This window comes from Coenobita brevimanus, chromosome 105, assembly GCF_032717465.1.
Source record: "Coenobita brevimanus isolate Jiangsu-jjx chromosome 105, ASM3271746v2, whole genome shotgun sequence".
In the NCBI taxonomy this organism is placed as follows: domain Eukaryota; kingdom Metazoa; phylum Arthropoda; class Malacostraca; order Decapoda; family Coenobitidae; genus Coenobita; species Coenobita brevimanus.
Genome location: NC_137058.1, coordinates 26,455,501 through 26,478,386, shown reverse-complemented (window position 1 = coordinate 26,478,386; position 22,886 = coordinate 26,455,501). Strand labels below are relative to the sequence as shown.

General features: G+C 41.7%; 1 protein-coding gene across 2 annotated transcripts in view; it reads right to left on the bottom strand.

Moving 5' to 3' along the window:
• LOC145416290 (long-chain fatty acid transport protein 4-like) overlaps positions 1-22,886 on the bottom strand; it is a 148,038-nt gene that overhangs the window by 71,559 nt on the left and 53,593 nt on the right. For both annotated transcript variants that reach the window (XM_080285288.1, XM_080285289.1), the window contains 2 exons: positions 22,699-22,846; positions 411-612 (listed from right to left, as the gene is read on the bottom strand). In XM_080285288.1, coding sequence (XP_080141414.1) covers positions 411-612; positions 22,699-22,846 — 350 coding nt within the window. The remainder of the gene's footprint in view (positions 1-410; positions 613-22,698; positions 22,847-22,886) is intronic.

Below are 22,886 nucleotides of genomic sequence, written 5' to 3'. Positions count from 1 at the left end.
CAGACAGGTCACATAAATTTAGTTTATCCTGTTTGAAAAGTTCTTCTTTAGATGAATCATATAGCCTGGTGATATCAGTTATAGCACCTAAAACCCCAGGCTCATCTAAACATAAACCCAATGGTTGTGGGCTCAAGGTGCCTTCCCTCCTGCAGTCCAAGACCCTCCTTTTAAGGGATAATGAAGGAAGTGAGTGCCAGCTGTATAACCACATAGCAGACCTGCCTGGTTACACAGGTGCTATCACTGGAAGAAGTTCCTCTTAGCACTCCAAATGGAGGGGGGGGGGGGGGAAAAGGTCACCATGTTGATGGAATTAAGTTCATTCCTCTGTGAGCGATCTGTACAAAAGTGACAAGGTATCGAGAATAAAATAAAAAATACATCCTCAGTGAGAAATTCACTCTTACCGTACACCCATATTTGATGCACTCAGACATGTACTGAGAAGCTGAGAATTTACGGCGGATGACAGTAGCAGATCCCATCAAGATGGTCTGCCCCACCCCTATGACCCCCCCAGCAGTGTGGTAGAGGGGCAGGGGGTCATATATAATGTCTGATGGGGTGAGGCCTAGCATGACGCTCATCCCAATTGCTGCCAAAAATGTCCTGGGGAATCAAGACCAAGGGGAACAGATATAGGTGATGGCAGAGTATGGCAGAAAGATAATGCTGTATGAAGCAGGAGTTATGGTAGGAAAAGACACATAAATTGAGGCTATTATACTCATTTTTCACCTTAACTTCACCCAAGTTTTTATCCTTTTGCCGCTTCTTTCACGTAACTCATTGGCAGACAAAAAGCCAATACAATGATCCCTTGGTTATCGAGCATAAATGGTACCTAGCATAAATGGTACCTAGCATAAATGGTACCTAGCCCTGTTCCTCAGAAAAACACAAATCTCTCCCTCTACTGACATATCCGCACTTTGTTTTCCTGGTTACCATCGCTTCACAAACTTCCGTAACAAAGGTGGAACCTGTTGTTATATCAAATCTGAATTTGCAGTTAACACTATTTTGAACTTCGCTTCAGCTATTTATGATTATTCATTACATAAACTAATTTATCTAAATATTACCAAATATGTCTGTGCAGTTTATTGCTCTCCCAGTGCTTCCTCAAAACCCTGCATATTTGACTCTATATCTACACAGTTGACTAACTTAACCTTACCCTTACCACTGAAAATACCATTCTGGGTGATTTTAACGTTCATAATGTAGAATGGTTATCGCATTCTGCCAGGACTGACGATATTGGTCAAGAATGCAAGCTGTTTGCAGAATTGTTTAATCTCACGCAACTGGTAAAACAACCAACCAGAATACCAGATAATCCTGACCACAACGTCTATCTCTTGGACCTATTCCTGATAAATAATCCAGATCATTACAGAACAGAAGGACTGTCACTACCTGGATTGTCCAGCCACATTCTCATCAAATCCTCATAAGTTAGTTGCCCCAAACCTCCCCATTCTGATCCTGCCACAGTGACCAGATTGCACTTTGAGAGGACAGACTGGGATAGATTTAAAATTATCCTGCTGATACTCCATGGTAGTCTTTCTTCTCCAGTGACATCAATTCTACCCAGTCCCACAATAATGAGTTAATACAAGCTGGTATGAAACTGTTCATGCCCACTCAACAGTTTACTAAAAGATCAGACTCCCCAAAATGGTTTGACAGCAGCTGTGCCAGAACAATGACCCAAAAGTCCTCAGCATATGACTTACTTAAAATCTAAATCATCTGAATCACTCAGTCAATTCAGATACATAGAAACCATGCAAAAGCAGTAATTAATCTCACCAAATCAAACTTTCTTCATGACCAAGCATCCAACTGTTAAATAATCTTAATGACAACAGAATGTTCCAGTCAACTCTCAATTCTTTAATAATTACAGTACATCCCCCTAGTACGTAAGTATATGGGCGGCAGAGGATGTCACGTACTAGGAATTCGCGTACTGTGAATACAAAAAACTTATGGGAAAAATTACATATGGGCGGCATCCCCCTTCATGGGCAACCCTTGAGACCCCTTTCAGACCTAAGTATTGTACTATACTGGGAAACTATCTAAGACATATTACCTAAGATAAAGTAAACCAATGAGATTATGGCTTTACTAGGTAAATCAACAAGGATATGGCTTAACTAAACCAACAAGAATATGGCTGCTCACCTTTACCCAAGAGGACAACAGGCGTGAAGGAGGTAAGAAGAGGATCCGAGGCAGGATGAGGCACCTAGTGTGCATCTCCTGCATCACCCACCACTACACCCGACACAACACCTTCCTCACCACTTTCATCACCAGCACTTTCGACACTTCACTAACTAATGCACTCACTTTGTTCATAAACCCTTCAAAGTCTACTTCTGACACCTCAGACACTGAATCAGTCTCTTGATCCTCCTCAGGATATGGCTCTTCTGATGTTGAAGGGAGTGATTTCTCACTTTGTTCAAGCCGAAGGTAATGGGTGATGAGTGTTTGCTTCCGTCTGTTTACTTCCTGGTTGTACTCGTTGGTGTAGTTGCCGAAGGTTTTGTCCAGTGAAGACATCACCTCCTCCACTTGCAACTGAGAGTGTTCTATGTCCTTGAATTCTTCCTCGAATTTATCAAGGGCACACGGTACCCGGCTGATCTCCATCATGGACAAATCTTCACTCTCCATCACTGGTGTTGCTGCCTTTTCTGCTGCGATCTCCTGCTCTGCGTCAGCCTCATCCACTCACTGCATGATTTCCTGGCGATCCTGCTCTGCTGCTGCCGAATGTAAACCCCTGATCTCCTCCAGTGAGACGGCCTGAAACCCGGGCACAGCTTGTGCACTTGTGAGAGTGGCCGCCTCAGCAGCAGCCAGGGACTGAAAGCTGCTTCCTGGTGCGGTAAGAGGAGGCGCCAAGCATGGTTAACAGTTGTAGTGGTTATATCTACCCAAGAGGACAACAAGTGAGTGATAGCATCCTTGAGTCGAATGACCACCAAAAAGCCATAATAATCTTCTCAGGAGTTGAAGTTGGTTGTGCGGGTGCTGTGCACAATAAGGACGAAGTGGGTGAAGCGGGTTGCGAGTCCAAACCATCCTCGGCATCCATGACATCACTCCCAACTAAGTTCAAGTCAAGAATTGCCTGCAGTTCCTCACAGCTGTCGGTTTTGCTGCAGAGGTGAGAGTAGAGGCGTTGGTGGTATAGCTGCTTGACCGCTGCAATCAACTCCTGGTCTAGGGGTTGGATGCGAGAGGTCATTCTTGGGGGCAGAAAAACGATCTGGCATTCCTTGCTGAGGTCTGCTAGACAGGTTGGATGACTTGGGTCATTATCAAGGATGAGAAGCACCTTGAAGGGGATGCCAAGTTCCCAGGATTTTGCCTTGGCATCAGGGATGAAATGTCACAACAGCCACTCGGAAATGATGCTACTCATCATCCAACCACTGGAGTTGCTGTACCAGTATACCCTGCTGTCATCCATGCAGCGCAGATTCTTGTAACATCTGGGGTGTGCCGCGGTATGCACCACAACAGGACGCATCTTGTGTAAGCCTGATAAGTTAACGGCGAAAATGACTGTTATCCTGCTCTTGTCGATTTTTCTGCCCCGGGCCTGGCGCTGGTGCTTACTAATATAAGTACACTTTGGCACAGCCTTGTACAGTAGTATAGGGCTGTTTCATCAATGTTATAAATTTGGCCCCTGCTGTAGCCGCCCTCGTTGATTATCCCCTTTAGGATGGCTGGATAATCCCTGGCCGCCATTTCATCCGCTGATGCACGCTCCCCTGTGAGGCAAATGTGACGCAGCTCCTTCCTCTTCAGAATGTGGCAAAGCCATCCCACGGAGGCTTTAAATGGTTTCTTTACAGCAAGCTTCAGAGCGCATTCAAGTACTTGGGTAGTGTAATGAGTAAGGATGGAACTTTGGGGGATGAAGTGCGTGAAAGGGTACAGCAGGGAAGGAAGGTTGTTGGTACACTGAAAGCAGTGATGAGAAATAGGGAGGTGAGTATGGAAGTTAAGAAGTCACTGCATGATAGTACTGTAATCCCTACCCTGACGTATGGAAGCGAGGCATGGACCTTGCAAGAGGGGAACAAGTCAAGAGTGAGAGCAGTGGAAATGAGTTACTTGAGAGGAGCATGTGGAGTGACGTGGAGGGACAGGTTGACGAATGAAGAAGTGAAGGAATGCTGTGGGGTGGATGTGGATGTGGTTGAGATTAGGCGAAATACACTGAGGTGGTTTGGACATGTGAAAAGAATGGAGAATGAAAGACTGACTAAGAGGGTGCATGTAGGTGAGGTGGAGGGAGGGAGAGGGAGAGGCAGACCGAGGATGAGGTGGAGGGATGGAGTTGAGAGGTATATGAGGGAAGGGGGGATGAGTTGGGGGGAGGGTAGTCAAATGGCGGGTGACAGAGCGACTTGGAGGCGTTTTGTCTGCAGCCACCCTTTGCGGGATTAGGGCGTCGGGCTATAGATAGATAGATAGAAGCTTCAGAGCTTCAGCTTTGTAGAAAATCTTGGCCTGGTCCCCGATGTAGTGCCCGTTCAGTGGAATTCCTTCCTTCTCCTTCCTCAGGATAAATGTAGCCAGGTACTGCTCCAAAAGAGTTATAGCCTGGTTGGTCAGCCTGCTTCTCCCGTCCAATGCCGCCGTCACATATGTCTTCACAGTCTTCTTTATGGCCTCCCTGTTAGCCCATATAGTTCGCACGGACAATTCTGCCAAGCCTAGTTCCTTGCCAATGGCCGTGTTACCCTTCCCACTCTCCTTCTTCCTAATGATTTGCATCTTCATGGCATGGGTGATGCACTTCTTCTTCCTGGAGGAGGGGGCCGACATCCTGGCTCACAGAAATAGCCTCAGAGTACATGGGGAGGTGCCTGGAACAGCGAGTGTACCCTCAGTGCGCGTGTCTTTCTGCTGGGACTCACCTCACCACCCTCCAAGCGGAGCATATGGGCATCACGTGACGAGTGAGCAGCATCGACGTCACAAGGTGGGCAGAGCGTAAGTAACCATTATAGCTTCTTGGGGGGACAATGTCGCTACTCGGGGTAACCCCAGATTTGGGCCACTCTTCACTGCCCGCCTCGCTTAAATGGAGTTCAATTCATGTACTAATAAAAAAATACACTAGGAAAAAAAAAAAAAAATAGGTCCTCGCGTACATGGGGGATCGCGTATTCGGAACTCGCGTACTGTGGGGATTTACAGTACTTTAACAAGTCATTTACCAACCAACAAAGCTCCAGGTCCAGATGGATTTCCTCCAATAGTTTTGAAAAAGTGTTCCTCAGAACTTGTTCCTGTTCTTGCTAAGTTACTCAGATTATGCATATGTACTTCTTCATTCCCTAATTCTTGGAAAGAAGCCAATAGCCACCCAATTCCAAAGAAAGTAAGTTCTTCTGACCCTTCTGATTACATACCAATAACTATCAAATCTTCTCTTGGTAAAGTATTTGAAACTGTAATTAATAAGCACAATGTTAAACATCTTGAATCCAACACCTTATTTAGTGTAGTATGGTTTTTGCCACAAAAGATCCACTGTTGATATACTCAGTCTCCGGACTCAAACCATCCATCAGTCAAATGACCAACATGGAGAAACTCATGCAGTAGCCCTTGATACTTATAAAGCTTTTGACAAAGTGTGGCACCATTCCCTGCTATCCAAACTCCTTTGTTATGTCCTGTCATCTCTTGTTCCTCTTATCTCCTCATATCTTAGCAACAGAAAGATAAGAGTAAAAACAGATGACGTATATTCCAATTTTCACTTGATTAATGCCGGTGTGCCACAAGGATCAGTTCTGGCTCCAACCCTATTCCTAATTCGTATTAAAGATCTCTTATCTGTCACTCATAATTCCATTCACTCATATGCAGATGACTCAACACTTCACAGTTCATTCACACTTAAACACCCATTCACAAAGTTAATATTTCTAACTCACTACTCAATACAGCAATCTCCATAAATCAAGACTTATCTAAGATTACAGAATAAGGACAAAACAACAATATATCATTTAACACTTGAAAAACCAAATATATACAATTTACCTGTAGACAGTCATTGCCTGATTCTAAATTATCTTCAATGGTACTAATATTCCAATTTCTAAATACTGTACTGAAATTCTCAGAGTTTCACTTAACAATGCCCTCAGCTGGACCTCTCATGTTAGATCACTTACTAAAACCTCTACAAAGAAACTCAGATTATTGTACAGAGTCCATAACTTCTTCACTGACGAGCAGTTAGCTAAACATTACAAGGGTCATGTGCGCTCTCAGATGGAATATTGCTCACCCTTGTGAAATGGATGTGAAGAGGTTGCACTAAAATACCTGGACAAAATTCAGAACAAAGCTATTAGAATTATTAATAACCCTACTATTACAAACGAACTACCTCCCCTACAGGTAAGAAGAAATGTTGCTTCCCTTGAATCATTTTACAGATACTTTTATGGCAAATGCTCAGATGAAATTGCATCCATTGTGCCACCTCTGCACACCTTCCCCCACACTACATGGGCATCTGGTAGTGCCCTTGACTGGACTGTCACACTGCCATATTGCTGAACTTCTACCTGTCAGAATTCTTTTATTTTCTGAACTACATCACTTTGGAACTTGCTTCCCCGGAGTGGTTTTCCCCCAAACTTCAACCTATGGCTGTTCAAGTCCAACTGTTACAGATTTTTTAAGAATGGAAGACACCTGCAATCAGGCATATAGATTATTTTTTTATTCTTTTGTGTTTCCTTACTCCGTTCTGTTATAAAAAAAAAAAATGGAATAAAGTATCAACATTAGTAGAATGAAAATATGATGGGAAAAATTTTCTGTAATTTCTTATGGGGGGGAGAGAAAAAAAAAAAAAAAAAAGAGAGAGAGAGACCTTAGTGTAGGGGAGAAAAAATGGATTGCATGAAGCAAAAATTATGGCACTGTGAGAGACCAACTATGGTGGGAAAGAGACCAAGAGAAATGGGTGTGGAAGGCATGGATGAAAATTTGCATTGGATGACTGTGCTACTTCCACTGAAAAGGATCTGTTCAACCTCTATAACCCCTCTGGCGGTGAAGCAGAGCCAGGGGGTCATATATAAGCCCTATCACAGTGTTCATCCCCACTGCTGTGACAAATGCCCTGAATTATTGATTGATTACAGTAAAATGATCATGGAAGCATAACAACAATGGTCACTGTGTACAAAACAGGATCTCTGGTTGTTACTATTGTTGATGCAGCATATCCTCCAGCTGAGGCACTGCATACAATTCAACAATATCTAGGCAATAACAGAGATCACAGAATTCTCTATCTATCTATCTATCTATTGCCAGACGCCTTAATCCCGTTTGGGGTGGCCACAAACAAATCGCCTCCAAGTCGCCCTGTCCCCCTCCATTTCACTGCCCTGCTCCCAACTCACACCCCCCTCTCTCATATATCTCTCCACCCCATCCCTCCATCTCATCCTCGGCCTCCCCCTCCCTCTTCCCCCCTCCACCTCACTCACATACACTCTCTTCGTCAGTCTTTCACCCTCCATCCTCTCCACATGGCCAAATCACCTCAGTGTGTTCCTCATAACGCTTCCTATCATATCCATATCCACACCACAACGCTCCTGTATATCCTCATTCGTCAGCCTGTCTCTCCATGTGATTCCACAGGCTCCTCTTAAATAACTCATTTCCACTGCTCTCACTCTTGACTTGTGTCCTTCCAACAACGTCCAAGCTTCACTTCCGTACGTTAGAGTTGGTATCACAATACTGTCATGTAGTAACTTTTTCACTTCCATGCTCACTTCCCTGTTTCTTATCACTGCTTTCAAAGAACCAGCAACCTTTCTTCCCTGCTGTACCCTTTCAAGCACTTCACCCTCCAAACCTCCATCCTTACTCATCACACTACCCAATTACTTAAACGTACTCACATTTTCCAATTCCTCACCATCCAACCTCGCTGTACATTCACTGACTTCACCTCTCTCAAAGACCATCACTTTACTCTTCCCTACATTCACTTTTAGATTCCGTTTCTTACACACTCTCCCAAACTCATCCACCAAGCCTTGCAGCTCCCCTTCGTCTTCACTCAACAACACAGTATCATCTGCAAACAACAGTACAGGGAGTTTCCAAACACTATCCTCTCTCACCAGGGCCATTCCTACATTCACTGCCCTACCTTGTACCTCTTTTATTACCCCATCCATGTACAGATTGAACAACCATGGAGACATGACACATCCCTGTTTCAACCCAACTTTCAAAGAGAAAAATTCACTTAGTTCATCATCCACACGCACTGCAGCCTTCGCACCATCGTACATACTCTTCACAGCATTCAACAACTTCCCATCTACTCCATATATTCTTAACACTTTCCACAATCCTTGTCTATCCACCCTGTCATATGCTTTCTCCAAATCCATGAAAACCGCATACAACTTCTTTCCCTTCTCTAGAAACTTTTCCACTAAAGATCTAAGAATGAATATCTGATCTACACAACCTCTTCCCTTCCTAAAGCCTCCCTCTTCTTCTCCAACTAATTTCTCTGTTCTTTCTCTAAGTCTGTCAATAAGTATCCTACCATACACTTTTCCTATTATACTAAGAAGACAAATGCCCCTATGATTACCACACACTTCTTTTTCCCCTTTTCCTTTGTACAAGGGAATAATTATACCTGACTTCCAATCCTCCGGGACTGTACCTTCCTCCCAGGCCAATCTGCACATCTTCCACATCCATTCTACTACTATCTCTCCTCCATGCTTCAGCATTTCACCACACACTTCATCAATTCCTGGGGCTTTCCCCGATTTAACTTTCTTCATTGCTTCCACAACTTCTATCCTACTGATTTCTTCCTGTCTTCTCACCTCCCTCCTTCTCCCAGCCATTCCCCAGCCACTTATACTCGCATTACTTTCATCCTCTATGTTCAACAATTCCTTAAAGTGTTCTCTCCATCTGCTCACTTTTTCTCCCTTCTCCACTAGTAATCTACATTTTTATCTTTCACTCCCCAGCTAACTTCACTTCCACCCTGTCTTACTCTTTTCACCTCTGTCCAGAACATTTTCTTACAGTCCCTCCACTTTACACTCAAATTCCTTCCAAATTCCTCATCCACTCTCTTCTTACTCTCTCTTACTAATCTTTTCACCTCTCTCTTTCTTTCTACATAGAACTCTCTCTTCCACCTCTCAACTTCTTCCACGCCCCTATTTCTCATCCATTCATTGTATGCTTTCTCCTTTTGTGCCACAGCCTGTTTCACCTCTTCAGTCCACCACACTGTTCCTTGCACCCCCCTCCGTCTTCTTTTCCTTCCACACACCACATCACATGTTGCACATATTTCTTCTGTAAATATCCTACACACACCTTCCACGTCTCCCATCTGCTCCCATTCATATTTGCCCAATCGTTCCTCCACTTCTCTCTTATACTCTGCCTTTTTCTCATCCTCCTGTAACCTTTCCACTCTCCTTGCAACTACTCCTTCCTCTCGTCTTTCCCTTCTTCTATTCCTCCATCTTACTTGAATTCTAATTCTGGCCACCACCAAGTAGTGGTCAGAAAGTCCACTCCCCCAACCTCTATAAACTCTTGCATCCATTACACATCTTCGCATCCTTTCATCTACACACACATAATCAATCATTGCCTTCCTTTCATTCAGTTCACCACCCACCCTTCTCATCACTCGCCATGTATACCTGTGGATCATTTTATGCCTGAAGAGGGTATTGGCTATCACCAACCCCCTCCCAGCACAAATGTCCACTAATGCACTCCCATTCTCATCTATCTCAGCAGGCATATCCCACTCACCAACTATTCCATCCACCTTCACATTCTCAACTTTACCATTCATATCACCAATCAAAAACACCCTCTCATTCCTTCCAAACCTTTCCATGTACACTTCTACATTTGTCCGGAACTCTTCTCTTACTCTTCTAGCACGATCTTGCGTTGGTGCATACACACACACAATTGCCCACATTTGTATTCCAACTTTCAACTTTACCCACACAATCCTTGACCCAACTGATCCATACTGTCTTATGCTCCTCTTCCATCTTTTACTCACAACTATACATACTCCTTCCTTTGCCCTCTCATTCTCACCTACTCCCGCACATATACCCCATCCATACTCTCATTCTCTCACACTTTCTCCTTTCCATTTTGTTTCAGTTATTCCACATACATCCACTTTCGCACCCTCAAGCACCTGGACAATCTCTCTCTCTTTCATCTCATCATTCGCTCCCCTTACATTCCACGTTCCGATAACCATGTCCTTTGTCCAGTCCTTGGTCGTCACCGTTTGGTCAGTCCTTGTCCGAGGCTTATTGTTTGTGTTTTTAGTTAGTTGTTTTCCGGGGAGGGGCACTAACCCTCCGCCAACCCTTTTAGTCGCCTTTTACGACAAGCAGGGATTCTCAATGAAGCTAAATGGGTAAATCACACAGTTGTAGGAGCGTGTGCACCAAACATTTATCTTGAGATTATCATGTTTATGTTTGAAAAATGCATGGAGATTTTGTGATCTCCACATGTGATAATTTGTCTGATGAATTTACCTGGCTGGTGGAAGATAAGCATCTCCAAAAGTTCTTTTGGCAACATGGGGCATCACCTCTCTGGGACTGAGTTCCTTTCTCGCTGGATGAGTTGTGGTGGCCCCATTCCTTAGCTTTATCATTCCCCAGATATCATGCCTAGAAAACTCTCTTTATGATGCTTGCTTTACCACATGATTTACATGACGCGACAACTGGCCCACACAAACCTTAGCCTTGCCACACTGCTCTACATTCCATGGAAATATGCAAGAAGCCTCAGTCCTAAATGAAACATAAAACACAATACAATATCTCAACCCAAACAATGAAATATATTAATGCTCACTTTATCAAACGAGTTACAAGACGAGACAGACACCCCACACAAAGCTAAGCTTGTCAGTACTACCCAACATTCCATGGAAACTTGTCATATAAACCTCAGCCCCCCATACAACTTGAAACCTTGCTACAGATCCACATAATGAAAATGTAGGAAATAAGCCTTGACTTCTCACAACTCTGGCTATGATCTACGTGTATGTCTCAATAAAACTCATACATTTCTGAGCGACTTGGGTTACAAATATCGCACTGATTTACTTAGAACAAAATGCCTTATGTTGCATCCAATGAAAGCTTTAACAACTTGGAGAGGAAGAGATCAAATGCAGAACAAAGACCCAGTTTATTCGACACGTCACCAAGGCAGGCTTCATCAAGAATACCCTGATGAAGCCAGAACTGGCTATATAGTGATCCCTTGGTTATCATGCAATTGGTAATAGTGGTTTTTCTTATCAATACAAAATGAAAATATGATCTCTTGCCATAACTGCGTATTTTCTGGCTTAAAATATCACTGTCGCTCACCTGATAGGGTTTCCATCAACGATACCAGTACAGGATCTGTGTGTGTGTGTGTGTGTGTGTGTGTGTGTGTGTATTTATCTATTTGTATTTACCTATTTGTAGTATACAGGAATTGAGCGGTGCTCGTGTTGTCCTGTCTCCATATCCACATTTATCTAGTTTACCTTTACACACATGAATGTTTTTCTCCTGCACCACCTTTTTGTCTAAGTCGTTCCAAATACTTATGTATTTACCCAATATACCTAACTGAGATACACACGAACTATGCTATGCTCGTGAGTTCCCATCGCTGTTTCTCAGTAAGTCAAATTTAGCTTTAAACTCGTTTAAGTTTTAGACTGGATGATCTCTTTGTCCAGCTTATTCCATAATTCTATACTTCTGTCAGGAAAGCTATATTTCTTGATATCCTTCAAGCAGCTTGACTTTTTCAATTTCATTCCGTGTCCTCTTGTTGCTCTCTCATCCCATAAAAACCGATCTTCTTGGTCAATTTTATCTACTCCCACCATGGTCCTGAACACTGCAATCATGTCTCCCCTCTTTCTCCTTTCCTCTAAGGAAGGCAAATCCAGCTTTTCCAGCCTCTCTCTGTATGACACATCTGCCAGACTGGGGACCATTTTGGTTGCTGTTCTTTGTATTCTCTCAATCTTGTTTATATCTTTCTTTTTGTGTGGGGACCACACTACCGCTGCATATTCTAACCTGGGGCGGATCATGGCCACTATCAATTTTTTCATCATCTCCTCATCCATATAATGAAATGCTACTCTTATGTTAGTCAGGAGTTTACAAGTCTCTCTAACTATCTTCTTAATGTGCTTTTCAGGTGACAAACTATCTTGGACCAGCACTCCTAAGTCTTTCTCTTCTCTCATTTTAGTGATTAATTCATTACCCAACAAATAATTCATTGATGGCCTACTGGTACTTTTACCCATTTCCAATATTTTACATTTCTTTACATTAAATTTCATTTCCCACTTCTGTCTCCAATCATGTATCATATCCAGATCCTCCTGCAGTATTTTACAATCCTCCTCAACCTCTACCTTCCTCAAGATCTTTACATCATCAGCAAACAGACTTGCATAACTGTTCACTCTATCTACCATATCATTTACGTAAATCAGGAACATTACTGGCGCCAACACCGAGCCTTGGGGGACTCCACTTGTTACTTCCCTCCATCCAGACATTCTATCCTTTATTACTGTCCTCATTTGTCTGTCTCTCAAAAAGTCTCTTATCCATTCCAGGAGTTTCCCCTTCAGTCCTCGTATATATTCTAGTTTCCACATTAGTCTCTTATGGGGTACCTTGTCAAAGGCCTTCTCTAAGTACCCACAATCCACCCAACCATCTCTCTCCTGTAACACGTCAATTGCTCTTGAGTAAAAGCTCAACAAGTTAGAAATACATGACCTTCCACTTCTGAATCCAAACTGACATTCGGCCAAAATATTCATCTCTTCTAGATATTTTATCCATCTGTCTTTCAGGATTCTCTCGCACAATTTTGCGACCATGCTGGTTAGAGACACTGGTCTATAATTCAGGGGTTCTTCCCTGTTTCCTCCCTTATAAATTGGTACCACATTTGCCCTCTTCCATTCTTGTGGCACTTTCCCCTCTTCCAGAGAACACATGATTAAACTGTGAATTTTATCTGTCAGTTGTTCTCTGCATTCCTTCAGTACCCAATTAGAAATTCCATCAGGTCCTGGGGCATTCCTTACATCTTGAGTTTCCAATAATTTGTTCACTTCCTGTACCTCCACTTATATATCTTTTATCACCGGTACATTTCTAGTCACTCCCTCCCCTTCCACAAACTCTTTTTCATTAGTGAAAACTGATTGGAAACATTTGTTCATTATTTCTGCTTGCATTGCTGCATCTTTATAGACCTCTCCTTCTACTTTCAATTTAGTGATTCCTTCCCTTTGTTTCAATTTGCCATTAACAAATCTATAAAGCAGTTTGGGTTCATCCTTGCATTTGTCTATTATACCTTTTTCAAAATTCCTTTCTTCTTCTCTATGTATTCTTGTGTAATAATTTCTAGTTCTTTTATATTCTTCCTTTGTTCTGGTGTTGCCCCTCTTTCTCCAGTTGTTCCACGCCTTATCTCTCTCTTTTTTTGCTATCATACACCTTCTATTAAACCACTCCTTTTTCCTGTTTTCTTTCCCTCTTACTCTTGGTACAAATTTTTCCACTCCCAAATTGTAGAGGTCTAGAAAGATATCCCACTTCCTCTGTATCTCTCTTGTTTCTCTGAATTTTCTCCAATCTGCATTTTCAAAAAAGTTTCTCAGTCCTGTGAAATTAGCTTTCCCAAAGTTGTATCTTCCCTGTCTATGAAGCTCGTCTCTTGGCTCAACGTTCCCTATTATCATCTGGAACTCAATGACCAAGTGATCACTTTTTCCTATAGGACAGAAATATTTCAATGATTCTATTACATCAGGTTCTTTGGTAAACAGTAAATCTAACCTTGCTGGTGTGTCCTCACCTCGGAACCGTGTCTCTTCTCTGACCCATTGCGTCATCACATTATTCATTATTATATTTAATAATATAGTGCCCCACGAATCCTCGCTGCCTCCTGAGTCCCATTCCTCCCAGTTCACCTCTTTACAGTTAAAGTCACCCACCAAAATTATATTATTGCTTTTCTCAATTATTTTTTGTAAATAGCTAGCCATATCTGACAACATCTCATGGTATTCGTCATCATTCCATGCTCTCGTCTTAGGGGGAACATACACTACCGCCACATCTCTCTTGGACTTTCTCTCCAGTTTCTAATTTCATATATATCACTTCAGCCCTGCCTTCTCCCATTTCCACGGTATCTACACTTATGTTGTTCTTCACTGCGATCATCACTCCTCCTCCCATTTCTTCTTTTCGGTCTCTTCTCCACAGATTGTATTTACCATCTCCCAAATGAACATCAATATCCTCTCTTAATTTGGTCTCTACAAGGCACATGACATCAGGTTCATATTCTCTCAAGAAATCATTAATTTCAATCCTGGCCAATATTAAACCATCAATATTAGTGTATATCACCTTTAAATTATTTTTCATGTTTTTTATACCCTCTTCTCTCCTTCTCTCCGTCATTACCATTTTCTCAATTCCTAATCTTTCACAGCTATCCCCCTTAGTCTCCTTCACTTCTATTTCCTTATATACCACTTCCTTACTTTCATATCCAATACTCTCCAAAAAAAAGTATTTCATTCTTCCTCTGTCCTCTTATCATTTTTTTCCTTTACGATCGTTGATCCTTCAATGATTTTAAAACTTCTCTGTCTTCTTCATATAAATCTTTTCTTATTATAATATTTTCCATTCCAGCCTCTTTGCTTAATTTCCAGGTCATTTTGAGTATGTCGTTTACTAAACTTTCTGATGTCAACTTGACTCTCATTGGTCTTGTTTCCCCTTTCCTATAAGACCCTATCCTCCTTACTTCCTCAATTTCTTTTACCCACTTGTCTCCTTTGGGGTCAATTTTGCCTAATATACCTCTCACCAGGTTCGTGTCTCTCTCGAGTCTCACGAATCTAACCTTTTCTTCCTCTTCCCTGTTTCCAAATATTACCACGCATCTGTTCCTTTCTACAGTTTCTCTCACTATTTTCTCTTTTTTCTTCAGTATTTTCACTACATTCTCTTCCATCTTTTTCTTGTTCATTTCCCTTTCTTCCTGGATGATTTCTCTTAAGCTGACCACTTCTTTCTGTTCTTCTTCTACGTGTGCCCACTTTGCCTTATGTTCTTCTAATACACTACTCACCTTCTCTGTTTTATTAGTACTCTCTTCTAGTTTCCTCCTCAATTCAACATTTTCACGCTTCAAATTTCTGATTTCTTCATTCGCCGTCTCATTGGACTGGATCAGACTCTGTATAGTAATTTCCGTATTCTCAGACACGTCCTTTAACACTAAATTCTCCACTTTCTTTTCAAGTTCACTAATTCTCATTATCAATGTTTTAACCAGATCCATGATATTAGTATTTCTATCAAATCCTGGAAATTCGAGTCCCTCAGTGTTTACATTTTTGGCCATGTTGGATGTTGGTTACTGTAGCAAAAACAGTTGTTACCGAAAATACTACAAAACATTCATGTATATTCTTCCCAATAAATCTTTACATTTTTGGTAGTCTATATTAACTTACAATATTTTAAACTTAAAACAAAACCATAGGAGACAGGATAAACATAATTCCTGGAAACTACTTAAGGTATGCAGCCTGGGTCTGGGAGCTGTGTGTGTGTGTGTGTGTGTGTGTTTTACATTTCTGAGGGATTCAAAGATGAGGGCATACTCAAAGAGTTAATCTTAGGTGGTGGAGACCACTAACTCTCCACCTTCTAGCCTCAGAACCCCTTGCCTCAAGCCCATCCCAAGTCTCTCTATTGTAAGTGTTCTCTTCCTTACTGTGCCCTTTACATCCCATTCTATAACCTAACCATGCCCATATGTGTTTCTGATACCATAACAGTTTGTATGTATTTAGAGGGTAAAAAGTGTCTTGGGTTTATGAGTGGGGTGTCTGGTACTGTACCAATTTGGATAAATCCCACAGGTTTTGTGCTTTCATTATCACGCAGTTCCATTATCATGCACTAGGCTTGATACCAATTATGTGCAATAGCTAAGGGATCACTGTACAATGAATAAATTGGGTCTCTGCTCTGAATTTAGTGTCTTTCTCTCCAACAAAATGCCATGCTGAAGATATTTAACTTTTCTGGCTAGTAATCATTCATTTCTGTAATACAAAGAGACAAGCAAAACTCACGTCATATATCCTATTTAACTTATAGTTCAATACCAAACCAGAATTCATGAACCCTCGGAGCCTAGAGATGCTTTTTCACTTTACCCTTGCCTTCTCCAGACACTTTTATTTAGCTCCAGACAGACATTAGAAATGGAGGGCTTAGACACAGCTTTGATATGCCCCACCCATATGAGAGGCCTTTCTTGACCTGTACAAAACTGTCTGACAGCAGCAAGAAAAAACTACTGAAAAAAGGATCACACACAGATTACAAGGTTTACGGTACCAGTTAACTAGAGTATGAAATTTCTCAAAGCTGATCACAGCCAGATCTACTGAAAGGAGAATCTTAGTCAAAGCATTTATGATATTCCCTTTTCCCTCCCATCACAAAGCAAAGGGAAAACTGGCGAGGTTTCAAATCCACATGTAGCCCAAATGTTGCAAAATGGAATGTGAAAGGAAGTAAAAAGATGCAAATACATCTAACTTCTCTCTCTTTCCCTTTCACTCCAGTCCTGCAAGAATGAGACATGAATAGTCATATATTAACAAGAGTGACCCACTTAGCTTGGGGATGTCTTTTTAATTATATTCTCGCCCATTTCCTGATGGTTTCATTCAGCTAAAGGTACATTTCAATATGAAGGGGTTATATATAGCCATATTAAGCCCCTTCAATTTGAGGCCTTTCTTAAGTTCGATAAAAATCATATAGCAGCAGCATGTGGAGAGGATGGAGGGTGAAAGACTGACGAAGAGAGTGTATGTGAGTGAGGTGGAGGGGGGAAGAGGGAGGGGGAGGCCGAGGATGAGATGGAGGGATGGGGTGGAGAGGTATATGAGAGAGGGGGGTGTGAGTTGGTAGCAGGGCAGTGAAATGGCGGGGGACAGGGCGACTTGGAGGCGATTTGTTTGTGGCCACCCCAAATGGGATTGAGGCATCTGGCAATAGATAGATAGAAAAATAAACCAAATATATCATTACCTACAGTGAATTCATCCTCTGAATTTGGGTGATGTCTGTTCAGATGATTCCATTCAACTGAGGAATGGCCTCTTATAAGGAAAGGATTTCATTAGACTGTATATAACCTCTCCAGTAAAAAAAATCAATCAAAAGCTGAATAAAAATGTCTAGAAATGGCAAGAATTTGATTAAAAAGATGTCCACACCCAGAACTTCCCTGCTGTCAGCTTACCGTGCATCGGTATTTAACGCAATCAGACCAGTATGCTGAGACTGAGAACTTTTTTCTCAGTACCACCGGGATACCGCTCAATATTGCCTGCCCCGACCCCAACAGACCCGCTGCCAGGTGGTACAGTGGCATGGGGGAGTATATCACATCATCAGGGGTCAGGCCAATCATGATGGTCCCAGCTATCACAGCCATTATCCCCCTGAGTAGCCAAGAAATAGAGGTGCAAGTGTTTAGAGAAGTGGTCTGTCATTCATGATTTCAATCCTAGGCTGAAGCACGGAATAATCTGCTATCACCAACAAGCAGAGGTGTACGTGGTTAAAGAAGTGGTCTGCTGTTCATGAGTTTGATCCTAGGCTGAGTCAAAGAAATCTACTATTATGGACATTATGCTCCTGGGTCACTGAGACACAAAAGTGCAAGTGGATACAGAAGTGAGCTGCTGTCTGAGAGGCTGTGAGTTCAGTCCAAGGATGGGGCAGGACCAAGAAACAGGTGCAAATGGTTTGAACGATGATCTGCTGTCTGGATTTGATCCCAGGCACGAGAAGGACAAAGAAGCTGAGATGCAAATGGTTAGGGATGTGATCTTCTGTCAAAAATTTTAACCCCATGAGTCACCGAGAAACAGGTGCAAGTGGTTAGGGAACTGGTCTGCTGTCTGTGACGTGGATCCCAAAATGGGGCAAGGAACTACTAGTTTAATTATCTGAATTCATTACAGTGGCAGCATTGGAAGGCAGACCTACTTGTCCACAGTCATGCCATTCAAGAAGATTCTGGCTACCCATCCATCCATCATTCATTCTCATATTGCCCCATAGAAACAGGAGCATAGGGGCCTATCTTAGCCAATAACTTCCACAACACTGAGAAAATGAAGTGCAACCCAACAGAAATCAGTTATCCTCAGAAGATGATGAGAGGTATCACTACCTATTACGTGGTTATGATAACTGCAAAACAAACTAGACTTGGAAATAACTATGTCAGTTGCTAATGCTAGTGGTAAAGTAGCTAAAGATATCAGTTGAATCCTGACAATTACCTGAAACCTGTAAGTTTAAACAAATAATGGAAAGGGCACTCATACTACTGTGCTTGTACTTAGGAACATTACTACCAATCTATGATGATATACTCATTAGCCATTCTTTTGTCTATCCTCTTCCCCCATCCCTGGCTGAAGGAAGTTGCACCTATAATTTCACATCAAATAAAGACCCACTGTTTATTGTTCTGAGTTTTTCCTACTGCAGAAGTAGCTGTCACTGCAAACTGTTCCCATACAGTCTAGCAAAAGCTTCAAACAAAAGTATCATCTAGAACTTGCACAAGTAACAGTATCATCAAAAAGTGTTCCTCATGAAGTCTTACAAAGCTCTGAACCGGAGTATCAACTTCAAATTCCTCTAGACTATATGAGTGTCATCATGAACTGTTCTTCAGGCAGTCTAACAAATCTTTGATCTACAATAATACCTTAACGCATTATCTTGACTGCACAAGTAACTGTGTCCTTACCAAATGTTCCTCATGCAACCTAACAATGCTTCAAACAACACTAACACCTTGACTCTGGACAAAAGGCCTTCATACTTCTGTGTGAGAGCCTGGTTATAACTTTCCTAAAGCTAAGGGTGGGAAAAGATGAAAGAAACTGTATTTCATGAGCTTACATGAAAGATAATAAATGCAGTAACAAGAAATATAGACAGGGAGGGGTGCCATGGTTTGGGTTAATTATGTTTCTTTATGATAACGTAGATAAAGCAAGGCACACTCAGAAAACATATAGAAACTTGCTAAGACTACTTAAAGCAATAATGCTAAAATACTTTAAACTTTCAAAAATATTATGTGAAATAAGGGTTTTAAGAAGGATAGTCAGCAATAAGCTACATAACAAAAAAATACTCCTCAAGTAACGTTCTACTGCACGCATGAGAAAACGTTCATGCATGTAATTAAATTAGTGTATCAAAATAACGTACTAAAATCATTCCACATACAATCAGTCTTCTATTCCTATACAAACTAAAGTATGCTCACTTTCACTTTGTGAAGACTTTCATACTCTGACAGTATCTTTCCTGTAGCTCAATGGTAACTGTAGTACAGTACTGTTTGGGACCCCATGATCATCTGAAATGAGAAATCAGTGGACCGTAGGCTGATGCTGCCCTCCTCCTGCAGGCCACCATTCTCCCTCTGAGGAATTGGGTGAGCTGAGGGATGATTGCATAACTGCGCAGGTCCTTCATCTGGTTATTTCAGTGCCACCACGTGAAGGTGTCCCTCTGAAGTAATGCTATGGCTCTACATCCTTTCCACAGCACTTTTTTTTTTATGACTAGCATCATGATCTACTGTTAATCTCTTGTCACAGGTCAACACTCAGCATCAAATGAGGGCAGTTTTTGGTCAAGTTACAGCAGACAGGCCATGAAGGTAGTCATCATTTATAGTCAGGGATGTGTTACAATATACCCAACTTTTTCCATACAACTGATACTGTTAACTGGGGTAACTGGCCATCCATCCATCCATCCTCCAATCCTATGTTGCCCCACGAGGACAGTAAGAAGCCCGGGGCTAAGCAAGTTGGTCCTGACATTTAAGATTAGAGTGACCAGCCTCACTCATCCCTGAATGGCATTATGTGAGCAATAAACCCCAACCACCCCTTGGATATAAACCTACACAGGCTCAATCTGACTAAAACACCTTAATTACCCACTAAACCACTAGGCACCAAAATTTGGTTATATGGTTACCACCCAGCATGGTCAATGGTCTCCTGGTGAAATCAGCTTAACATGTAGCAATATATATATATATATATATATATATATGTATGTATTATATATATATATATATATATATATATATATATATATATATATGTATGTATTATATATATATATATATATATATATATATATATACAGGTCTCCCTCATTTTACGATTGGTATGCGTTCATAGAAAGGCAATCGTAAATCGAAATATCGTAAAGCGAAATTAAGGTTTAATGGGATAAATAGGGATGCATTCCTGGATTTGTGTATAAGGAACCCAAGACCCATACAAGTGATCTAATATGCAATAATAATGATGATGTTTTATGTATTGTAGAGTCATGCTTGTCTCCCCAGCTTTCTTAATGTTGACAGTAAGCTTTATAACAGTCGATACAGTCGACTGTGCAAGACTCATGGAACGAGCGATGGAGTTTGCCCCCTCATCTGCTTCGTGCTGCGTCACAATATTAAGCTTAGACTCCAGGGTTAAGGACGTTCTTGCTTTCTTTGGCTTCATATCACCAGCACCAGATGTTGCAGGGCATTTACAAGACATCACGGTGGTGGTACTAGGGGTGCAAAATATGAAGAACAGGAGAAATAGTAATATCATGGGCACTAATGCACACAGATGCACAGAAGTTGTATGCTGAACAAGCACGCGGGTGAGACTGGCAAAAGTGAGGGAAACTGTGTGGGTGGGGTGGGTATGCCATGCATCTCTCAGCTGATCTGCCTGTGAGTGCAGGATTTCCACATGCCCAATCGTAAATGCGAGGGAGCTCAATTGTAAAATGAACACTTGGTACTAAAGAAGAAGGATCGTAAATGCGAAATATCGTAAAACGATACAACGTAAAACGAGGGAGACCTGTATATATATATATATATATATATGTATATATATTTTTGTTTTGTTTTTATACTGTACTGTGCACTTAACCCCTCAGCTGCAATGAACATTTCAGAAGAAACTTTCAGTGCCCTGCAGTGTTTCTTCCAGAATCTAGCTTTTTTTTTTCTACATTTCCTTACAGCATGAAGCAAGTGTTTCAGCCTGGTGAGTGGCCACGTATGGTGGCTGGGTTTTGGGAGAGGGACACATTTATGTGGTGGCACAGATATAACTATGCTGCTCCACTTCCTGGTTACACAAACACCCATAACTCCCTCCTTAACCCTTGAAAGGAGGATGGTGAACTGCACGAGGAGACCTGCTTCAGCCTGCAGTTCACTGAGTTCACATTTCATATGAACCTGGGGTTACTACTACCATTACTACCACCAGGGTGATGATGGATATTCCTAATCTGTCTGGCCATTAGTCAACCTAAACATACAGTACTACAAAGGCCTAAAATAGCTAGCAGTAGTCGTAGTTGTCGTAGTTATACTAGTAGCAATAGTTGCAACCCCAAGCTCCTCTGAAATGTGAACTCAGAGAACTGCAGGATGAAGCTGCTCTCCTCCTATCCACCATCCTTCTTTCAGGGGATTGTGAAGTAGCTGAAGGACACTTGCATAACTAGGCACTGGATCTGCCAGGTAATATCAGTGCCATCACAGGAAGGTGTCCCTTTACAGCACCAAAAAAGAGCTATAAACAAGATGATATCAATTTATCACCATGACAGAATGGGATTATCAACAATCTTCCAGTTTGTTTCATTTGTGAGTCGAGAGGCTGATGTACTTGTTTATGATTTTTTTTTTCACTGACATATGTTATGTACTTCTATGAAAATTCTTTAAGCAAATAAGGTAAATTTCCCCCAAGTCTCCTGCACCAAGAACGTTTCATCTAATATGTGTGCTGGACGGTAGAAGATAAACAATAATAATAATTCATCTATCCCTCCTCCAATCCTGTGCTGCCCCATGAGGAGCTAGGAGCCACGGGCTAGGTAAGTTGATCCTGACATTTAATATTAGAGTGACCAGCCTCACTCATCCCCGAGTGGCATTTGCCATAATAATAATCAAATAAATATAAGTAAAAAATAAATCAACATAAAAGACAATTTGTAATGATGACTTACTGCACCATCTACTGTACTCTTTTTACTTAAATTTTATTTAAAACTGCCATTTCTCCATTTTACATGCTTAGCTATAACACCAGATTTACACTAGCCTTTAATGAGATGCTAGTCACAAAAACATGCTAGTGAAAGGATCTGTAACTGAACTATCAGAAATATGAGATAAAAAGATAGAAATCTAAGTCATGTAGAACTGAAAGAACTCTAGCTGTTTTCTGTTAATCTGGTCTCACTTCATCTTCCTTTTCTCTCCCTCTCTCTTCTTCACTGCAGCCCCACTCCCTCTCTCTCCACTCCCTACCCCTCCCCTTACCTGGAGTGCTTAATAATGGCAGCTTTAGGGAGTCCTGTGGTACCAGAGGTGTAGATGTACACCATACTGTCCGAGAAATTCACATTGGCCAGTTGAGGTGGAGAAGTAGTAGAACACGAGGGCAGCCCAGCATCGAGGTCGATTCCACCTAAATATAGGGAACAATCATCTTCATCATTATCATCATA